The sequence below is a fragment of the Kryptolebias marmoratus genome, linkage group LG20 (genome assembly GCF_001649575.2).
Source record: "Kryptolebias marmoratus isolate JLee-2015 linkage group LG20, ASM164957v2, whole genome shotgun sequence".
Lineage (NCBI taxonomy): Eukaryota > Metazoa > Chordata > Actinopteri > Cyprinodontiformes > Rivulidae > Kryptolebias > Kryptolebias marmoratus.
The window spans coordinates 22,293,789-22,304,250 of NC_051449.1; the positions used below are offsets into that span (position 1 = coordinate 22,293,789).

Genomic DNA, 10,462 nt, shown 5'->3' on the forward strand with positions numbered 1-10,462 from the left:
ACCCCAACCCCCCACCCCTCCCTCCCTGCACAAATCACTTTTACACTAATATGTACTCATCATTTTACTTCAGCAGCAATACGATTGAAGCCCGCGACAGTTGCAATATTCACCTCTCCTTACATCAGATCTCTATTTTTGCACTACTTCATATCTGGGTCCTGTTGTACTATACATTCAGTGTCTTTTTCCTTTTGATTATTTACTATGTTATTTAATTGTGTCCTTAACTGTTTACCTGTGAGTGCTGCAACTGGGAAAGAGAGTAATGCAATTTCAATTCTCTGTATGTATTGCACATATGAAGCATTGACAATTAAACTACTTGAATCTTGAATCTTGAAAATAGAAACATGGAGACTAGAATGAGTAAAGACAGCAGCAGAGGGAGGAAATGTGGTCAGTTTGTCCTCCAACAGTCTAAGCCTATAGCAGCATAACTAAGGGATAGCTCAGGGAACCCAAACCAACCCTAACTCTCATCAAAACTCTGGCAGCAGCATTTTGGATCAACTGAACCTAAAAGGTTTTTTGGACACCCAGATAATAAAGACTTACAACAGTCCATCCCTGAAGTGATAAATTCATGGAACAGCTTTTCTGTATCATTTTGAGACAAAATGTTTCTAATATTAGTGATATTACGTAGGAGGAAGAACGACGTACGGGTAACATTTTTAATGTGGGGGTTAAAATACATATGCTGTTCAAGGATAACACCAAGGTTCTTTACGTTAGAACTGGATATTCAGCTTCTTCACCAAATTTCAGCACAGTCATTCAGCACTCAGCTTTCATACTGAATTTTCACACAAAATGCTAGTTTTTCCAGTTTACATCTTGTACTTTTGTTATAGATTATAGTTTGAATGGATCTGTGTTTTAGAGATGTTTTGTTTGCTCTCACCAGTGGCCCCCATCAAAGCTCTCTGCAGTCAGTGCTTTGAGAGCTGGAAGAAGAAGTTTGGTCCTCTGGGGCTGAGCTGCAAGGAGCTGACTGGCGACACAGAGATCGATGACTTCTTTGAGATTCACAACTCCCACATCATCCTGACCACGCCTGTGTGTGATACCACTTTGCACCTCAATTAAACAACAAAAAATCATAAATGGACTCCATAAAAAGGAAACTGATATGAGGTTTTATTTTACTAAAATGCAATAGTTAAATGGATGTTATTATGCATTAATAATTTATATTTCTTTCTTAGGAAAAATGGGACAGCATGACAAGAAAATGGAAAGATAATTGTTTGTTGCAGCTCGTCAGACTCTTCCTTATTGATGAGGTGAGTGCATTTGTCTCAAAGCATAAAGTTAATAATCCTCTAAAGCAGGATTCAGAAAATGTGCATCTAATCAAATGTCAATATCGTATAAATCTAAATTGATAGTAAATTTATAATATGTAGTAAAATGAACTGATAATACAGTATATTATTTCAGCCTTTTAATTTTGATTTAAGTTTTTTTATAAACTGTAATAAAGAGCTTCTAAAATAAGCATGTCAAAATACAGTGTTTGCAGTCATGCACTCTTTAAACTGTTGACTCAAAATCTAGATGTGTTAGTGCACAGTCAGAGACTGTGTCGGGATTTATTAAGTAAATTCAATGCAGTTCATTTATACTGTATATACACCAAGTCACAGCAAAAGTTCTCCCAGGGCACTACAATACATTCACATACATTATAAAAATCCAATTAGTGAAAGTTATTTATCCAAGGTAGCCAGCAGAAATGACTCCTTTTTAACAGGAAGAAACCTCCAGCAGAACCAGGCTTAGGATGGGCAGCCATCTGCTTCAACCAGCTCTGGTTTAAGAGGACAGGAAAGAGATACAGACAAACACAGAATGACTACTCCAGATGTAGTTTCTATGGGAAGAAAAACATATGTTAATGATAGAAATAATTACAAACGCAAACATGGAGAGTAGAGCAAGTAAAGACAGCAGCAGAGTGAGGAAATATGGCCAATTTGCCCTATCTGCTGAGGTAGTTAAAAAGCTCAATGGCTGCAGGGCTCCAGAGTTGGGCAACCCTGTCTGGGTTGACATACCTTTGTAACATGGCATGGACACTCCATGAGTGTGGAATTAAGGGTCCGTTACTACAGGCCGTTCAGCCCCTATACAAATGGTGCAAGAGTCTGGTCTATATTGCCCGCAGTAAGTCAGACCTCTTCAGGGTGAGAGTTGGACTTTGCCAAGGCTGCCTGTTGTCACCAATTCTGTTCATGACTTTTATGGACAGAATTTCTTGGTACAGTCAGGGGGTGGAAGGGGTCCAGTTTGGTGGCCTCAGAATTTTTTCTCCGCTATTTGCTGATGATGTGATCCTGTTAGCATAATTGTGCGGTGATCTCCAGCTCTCACTGGAGCAGTTCACAGCCAAATGTGAAGCAGTAGTGATCACAAGATACTGGATACAGGTGGTCAGCACGGGATAAATCCTGAATACAAAATCCTGGATACAGCATGGGATAAATACTTATTATTTATAATAATACTTATTATATCTATTAAGTTATTTGTCTTGTGCTGTCTAATAACTTTACCTAATGGAAACATATATAAAGAAAAGGGTAATTGTCCAAGCACTGAACCCTGAGGAACTCCTTGACTAACTCTAATATATGAAGAAGATTCATTATTAACATGAACAAACTGGCATCTCTGAAATAAATATGATTTAAACTATTTTAAAGCTGTTCCTGCAATCCCAATATCTGGAGATCTAGTAGATATGTCAAATTGGGTTCCAAGATTATTTTTTGTTTTCTCAGTTCAGTTGTGAATGGGTATGATTGCTCAAATAATTTGTGTGTAATTTGTAGTAAAGTTTTGAATTGTCAATTTTAATACTAGGCACAAGAGTCAAATGGGTTTTAAATTGTCCACGGGAAGAAGGAAAAAACAGGAATTCATCTAGTCTGGGTAGAAAACTCATTTATCCCTCTGAACGTTTATGTTTTAGTGACAGTCTCTTTCCTTGGGGTATTTTTTTCAGGAGGTTAGGCATTTTGCTGCAAAGGGAAGCCTAAAAGGTTGCAGGTTTGCCGCTCAGCCTTTCTGTATGGAGGATGCATGTTCTCCCCATCCACGTCTGGCTTTTCTTTGGGTACTCTAGTTTCTCTCAAAGACAAGAAACATGCATATTAGGTTTGTTGGTATCTCTTAATAGTCTCTAGGTGTGCGTGAAAGAGAATGGTTGTTTTGTTTGTCTCAATGTGTCCCTGAGATAGGCTTGCGAACTGTCCAGGGACAGTTGTCTTGTACAGGGACCGCTGCAGATAGATACGAGCTGCCTTTCAACCTGGTAAAGAAATGGATGGATGGATGGATGGATGGATGGATGGATGGATGGATGGATGGATGGATGGATGGATGGATGGATGGATGGATGGATGGATGCTAAAAGCTGGACCAGGTCAAAACTACACCAGTGGTCATTCAGGGTTAAAGGTAAAGAGACATTAACAGTTCCCACAAGGGAATAAATTGTNATGGATGGATGGATGGATGGATGGATGGATGGATGGATGGATGGATGGATGGATGGATGGATGGATGGATGGATGGATGGATGGATGGATGGAGGGGAAGCCAACCTGGAAAAATTATTTTATGGGCTAGAAAAATACATTATTACAAATATGACAAAAAAGAGCTGGTACATAAATATATTCTATTCAAATGTAAATCTGGGTTTGGAAATACTTACTTTGGGTTTAAATTTACTTGAATTTATGATGGATGATCACTGTGGCAGTTGTGTCTTATTACGACACATCACACAGCACATAATTATCTATCTTCATCTTGTCAATAAATGTATGCATCTTCCTGGCAGATGTAATATAAAATCCTTTAGAAACCAGCCCAGTTCTTTTCAAGTGTGCTTTCTTTTATTGACTGGTCTACTACATATTACCTGCACTCCTTTATCAGAAATGTTTCCAGGTTTAAGTGTGGAAAAATGTCTTTTCCAGGTACATGTGGTGAAAGATGCAACTCGTGGCGCCACTTTGGAAGTGGTTGTGAGCAGGATGAAGGCGGTGCATATATCCAGAACATCACAGAATCCAGAGGCGGGCCTCTCAATGAGATTTGTGGCTGTTTCAGCCACTATGCCCAACATATCTGATGTAAGTGTTTAAGAAAGGGATTTACTTATGACATTCTGCTGTTTCTTTAACATAAAACTGTAACTTGTGGCTAACTCTTGAACTGCCTGCATTTTATCAGATAGCAGATTGGCTTTCAAATGAGAGTGGGCCGGCCACGTACCTGAGTATGGATGAGAGCCACCGTCCAGTGAAGCTTTGCAAGGTGGTGCTGGGGTTTCCCTGTAGCCAGAACCAAACAGAGTTTAAGTTTGACTTGTCACTTAACTACAAGATGGCTAACATCATACAGACCTACTCTGATCAGAAACCGACACTAGTGGTGAGTGGAAGAATCGAGTTTAAGTTATTGTTTTGACTGTTTGTTGGTGACAACAAAAAGAAAAAATAAATGGTTGGAAAGCCATCATTTTTTTAGCATTGTTCTAAGAGATATAATAGCAGATTGTGACTGTTTTGTTCACATAAAATAAGAGAAATTAGAGGCAGGACAGCAGAGCAGCCATTCACTCTGTCATCATAGCGTTTATTCAATGGAGCTTCCCAGAGTAACAATAGTTTTCCTAGAAAACTGACAGATTATTGCCCACTGCTGAAAGTAAGAGTTTTAATAAAATCCAGCCATGAATGGTTCATAAATGGCTTTTAATGAAACTCTCAGTAAGTAATTATTGGATGTGCATTTACAGCTCATTACCTTTTTGGGTCAACGTAATTGAAAGTGGCCGACACAGTTCATTGACCTTAGCCAACACCATAATGGCAATATTATAAGTGGTATAGCTGAAAATGTTGAGGTTCTCCTTGAGAGGGACAAGGATGGACAGGATTAGGAATGAGGTCATCAGAGGTACAGCACAGGTTGAATGACTGAGAGATAAAGTTAGAGAGGCCAGACTGAGATGGTTTGGACAGGTGCAGAGGAGGGACAGTGGGTATATTGGTAGAAGTGAAGTGAAGTGAAGTGAAGTGAGATTTATTTATATAGCACTTTTCAGCAACAAGGTGATCCAAAGCGCTTTACAACAGAAACAAAAACAGAATCCAATACAGCAGGTACATAATAAAACACAAAAAAGAAAAACACATCAATCATGTATAATCTAAATGAAATATAGGATAATCTAAATAAAATCACAAAACCAGACATATCTAAAATCACAAAACCGGACATATCTAAGCATGAGCCTAGACAGTCAAAATAGTAGCTAAAATAATCTAAATGAAATCATAATCAGATATAAAAATACAGAAGTAAAAACATCAATCGTGAACCTAAGTAAAATCATGAAACTAAACGTATCTAAACATGAGCTAAGACAGTCAAAATAGTAGCTAAACTAATCTAAATAAAATCATGATAAAGTTAAAGCTGAACTAAACAACAATTAGGAATCTAACTATCTAACAATATCTAAAGTACAACCTAAGATAAACTAAACTAAAATAAATGTACAGGAGGGCTAAATAAGCTAAAACATGATAATGCTAAGACTAACGGTACCGAACTTTCTAAAAGTACCCCAGGCCCGCTAGACAGACGACGTAAGAATTACTAAGATAATGAAGGAGGGAAGGGGGAGGGGGGGAGTGAGCAAGATGACTCAGAAACAGCGGAAAGTGTGCGTATGTGTGTGTGTAGAGGCGGTGGAAGACGATGTGGTGCATGTTGTATGAGTGTGTGTGTGTATGTGTTTGTAGAGAAGTCCATGAATCACGTCACACGTCTTTGATAATATGATGGAATGTTTATCAGCCAGCCCAGAGCAGATCCACTGGTGTCCTTTGGCAGGAAGGGGGCAGAGCATCTTGTTTACAAAGTTCTGAGGAGAAATTTCAAGATAGCTGACCAAGGTCAGTCTAGGGGAGTCAAATTAACAAGCAAACAGTAATTGTTTTGGTTCAGGCAGACTTGTTTTTGTCTGTCTTAAAAGTCTTGCTGATACTTCTCAATGGCAAATCCAAACAGCCAAATTCCTATGGCGTGATTATTGTGCCACGCGCAGTGACACCGCTCAGCTCTCTCTGCGCGCGCTCGGCTCTGGCAAACCGCTCGCTCGCTCTGCTCTCTCTGCGCTCGCAACCCAGAGTTGTATGTAAATGAGCCACGCCACCAGCCAATCACAGACTGACCTCCTTCGTCTTCTTCTTTGTAAAGTTTTATGGTGGTTGGAAAAAAACAGTAAGGTTGCATTACTGCCACCTACTGGTATGGAGTGTGGCTGCGCACGGAGAGAGTCAAGCGCGAGCAGTTTGTCAGAGTTGAGCGATCTGTACTCTCAAATCAGTGTCACTGCGCGCTCAACCTGGTGGCACAATAATCATGCCATAAATTCCAGGACCATTCCGCCTAATTCGAGCGAGCAACTTCTTCCAAGATGTAACCCATATTATTCATGAGTTCCAGAACCGCAATTCAGTCTACGGTCCTGTAAAAGGATCGCATCCAACTTGTGATTTAGCTCCTGTAACCACACAGTTTGATTGATGACCGCCGAACCCATCAAACAAATTTGACGATAAGTCAGGTAACTGCCTAATCCAAACAGCAGAAATCCTGTTATCAAAAATCCAAATATGTAAAGATCTTCCACATCTTCCACAGACAGGCTCGATAGACAAACAGGATTCCAATTTCCCCAGGAATCCAATGTGTATCCAGCAAAGAATGTCTTCTCAGGGCAAGCTGGCTCTCCTTTGGTCAGCCTTCCCGTCGAGAAAATTTGATCAATTGCGTTGAGAGACCAGCTGACCAGATCCATAGTTTAAAATTTTTTTGGAGAATATGCAAAGAGAGGCTCTGAAAAGAGAGCAGGGTAGAGAGGCAGAGAGAGGGGTGCTTCCCAGGATGTTAGAGATGCAGTTGACAGGAAAAAGACAAACAGGAAATATATGGATGCAGTTAGAGAGGACATGAAGGTAGTTGGAGTGAGGACAGAGGATGCAGAAGACAGAGTTAGATAAAGAGGATGACTCGCTGTGGAGACCCCTGAAAAGGGATCAGCCGAAAGAAAAAGAAGATTTACTGATACTGAGCTAAAGTTGATGTGGTGTAGCTCAGCACATGTTTAAACAGATCTCATGAGATTGCATAGCACATCATTTACAAGGTTTGACTAGTTTAAAACTCTGGCATGAAAGACGGCAAGTGACATCTCTTCCTTTAATGCTAGGCCTTTAATTTGAATATGAGTTCAACGTGTCATGTATAATGCATCTAAATAACTACGTATAAAATGTAGCCTCTGTTTATTCTTTAGACTTGTGACACTTGTGTTTGTTTATTTTTATTCTTACTTCCCCAAATTGGCTGGTTCAAACAGTGAATGTCTACTTCCAAATATAGGGTTCTCACTCATACAACTGACCTATCAAATACTCCCTTTTTATATGTTAATATTCATACATGCCTCCACCACATATCTAACAAATCAAGACAGTTAAGTTTTTACCACTTTGTATTGTTGCTGTTTCTTCTCACCACATTTGAAAGATGTTCTTGCATTAAGGATACTAAAAAAATATCAAGCTTTAGGTCCTATTTTGTTCCATTGTTCCTACAAACATGTCTTAAATGTGCAACACTATTATTTTTATTGTTTTATGAGTAAATAATCTTCACAGATTTTTACTGTAGATAATTCAAGACTGCAGGCAGGACATTCAAGTCCCCTATTCTTCCTCAGGATGTGGTTTTACAGTGTCTGGTTGAAAAATGCAGTACATGTTTGTCCCTGGAAAAGATGTGTGTGTCTTGAAAGCAGCATACGTTACGATGCTGTAAAATCTCAGCATACTTTTCAGTATTATTGCAGCTGTTACAGAGGAGTAAATGACCTTTGCCCATTTTCTTTTCAGGGTTCCTGTACACCTTTAAAAAGTCTGGAATTTGCTTTAAGTATTTTCCATGTCACGGTGCGTGGAGAGTTGGTCGGACCCAAATGCAGACAGACAAGGTGGAACTCAAAAGTAAAACAAATTTATTTATAAAAGCAAAAAAAGGGCTGACGAGACAGCAACTAAAACTAAATAACAAAACTTACAAACCAGGATTACGAACATGAGGGGTGAGACACAAGGGAAACCAGACAGTACATTATGAACCATCTTCTTCTTCTTTAGGTTTTAACGGCAGCTTGCATCCATTAACGTTGCACTACTGCCCTCTATTAACTCCTATCATCTATACCTCAAATTCTCTTAAAGATCCCAGTGTTTAAAAAAAAAACGAAAAATCTTCTTTTTCCCCTCACTACTATTCAGCTGATCGATCACCTTCTCAAATTTCAATTCCCTATTAACACCTAGTTCCATTTTTAATAATCTTCTTTGGCTTGCAAATTTCCTACATTTAATCAAAACATGTTCCACTGTTTCTACTTCATCACACCATCTACATAAACCAGTAATGTGTTTCCCCATCCTAAAAAGAGTTCCATTTAGGAAACTATGCCCGGTTCTTATTCTATTTATAATTATCTCCTCCCTCCTGTTTATTCCTCTGATCCTTTCTACATCGACTGTATTTTGTATCCTAAATAAATGTCTTCCCTTTATTTCATTTACCCACCTAGCTTCCCATATCCTCTTGCTTTCTTTCCAAATTATACTTTTACCTTCAGATTTAGATAAGTTTATTTGCATATCAGTATCATCTTTTTTAATCGCCTCCTTAGCCAGCCTGTCCGCTCTTTCATTCCCCATAATACCTACATGAGCAGGAGTCCAGAATAATATAACATTTTTATTCTGTTCACATATCCTATGATGAACCGCCATAATCTCATATAAAATATTTACATTATGAACCAACAGGGAAGTGTAGAAGATGACTAGGTTGGATGATTTGAAAGTGGACACAGGTGACTGATTAAGAATGAGGTACAGGTGTGGGTGGTTAAGGCAGGCTGACAGATACTGAGCAGAGGAAAGTTGAATGATTACAGAGAACACAAAGAACACAGGGAACAAGACAGGAACCAAATAACATACTTAAAAAACCAATAAGCTCAATACAAAAAACCCAAAGACCCCCAAAACCTGACATTCCATCTCCTAATAGATATGGAAAAAATAAACTAGACTATGGAAAAACATTGTTTCCAAACTTCACTCTTCTCCTAAAAGATTAAAGTCTGACTTTCTAAAAATGAATTGCTGAAATGACAGAAACCTTTCAGATTTATGGACCCAGAGTAGTGTACAAAAGTTTTAAAAAAGCCCTAATTTTGTTATACTTTGGTTCTAAAAATCTGAAAAAAAGATCCACTATAGAAACACTTTTTGTTTATTTTGAAAGATACCCCGTGAACCTCACAAAGTTTAAATATGTGCAACATGAATGCAGTTTTTTTTACAAAATGAGGAACAACGGAACCTTGTAATTAAGACCGTAAATTCAATAAACGGACAACTTTTGTTTCAAATGTTTGTAGTTAAAACTGGTTCCAATTTAAAAAATGAACCGGGAAGGAATCCTGTTATTCGGAATATCTTACAAGACTGAAATTAGACAAAAATAAATGAAGTTAAAGAGATAAAGCATTAAATACGTATCCTGTGTTCATACTGTCTGTAAAGAAAAAGAAGCCTCAGTAAATGGAGGTTTTACTTCACTTTTTATTTGTTTGTCATAGTTTATACGTTTGTACAACTTTTTCTGAATTTAAGTTTTGTTTTTCCAGAATATGTGCAGTGTAATGTGTAAATCATTGAAGATGCTGTTTTTTTTTGTCGGGTGGAAAACCTCCAATTATTTCCTCTAATCTGGGCCCAGTTCTTAGTCTGAAAATCAATACACCTGTAAACAAATGTGCTGACTTTAAACAATTAAATACAGATAGATTTCTTTATGACAATTTGTTTTTTTGAACAGTTATCATTGCGACTGACCAATATTCTCAGTTCATGACTTTTTTTCTGCTTTTTTTTTTTTTTAGAAACACAGCCCTCCTAAAAAAAATGCATTTGTATTTTCAGAGTAAAAAGGAGACAAGACTTTTCGAACAACTGCAATACTGTTATGGTGAAATGTTGCTCTGCTGGTCAAACTCTCTCTTATTTTATGCACAAATTAACTATGGTAAATAAAGAAGCTAACAACGTGTGTGTGTGTGTGTGTGGCCATGTATTTGATACATTGTGGGGACAATTTTCCTAACATATACTACCTTGTGGGGACCAACTGCCCAAAAACATCATTTCTCCTCGTGGGGACCAGGCTTTGGTCCCCACGAGGAGAAATTATGTTTTTGGGTTAGGGGTTAGGTTTAGGACTAAGGTGTGAATTGAGTTTAGGTTTGGTTTAGGGTTAGCTATGTACTGGTAATGGT

General features: G+C 38.2%; 1 protein-coding gene across 1 annotated transcript in view; it reads left to right on the plus strand.

The window, feature by feature from the left end:
• The window catches only part of hfm1 (helicase for meiosis 1), a 35,668-nt gene that overhangs the window by 6,292 nt on the left and 18,914 nt on the right, over positions 1 to 10,462 (plus strand). The window contains exons 9-12 of the mRNA XM_025009227.2: positions 911 to 1,062; positions 1,212 to 1,289; positions 3,996 to 4,151; positions 4,252 to 4,452. Of these exons, the coding sequence (XP_024864995.1) occupies positions 911 to 1,062; positions 1,212 to 1,289; positions 3,996 to 4,151; positions 4,252 to 4,452 (587 nt within the window). The remainder of the gene's footprint in view (positions 1 to 910; positions 1,063 to 1,211; positions 1,290 to 3,995; positions 4,152 to 4,251; positions 4,453 to 10,462) is intronic.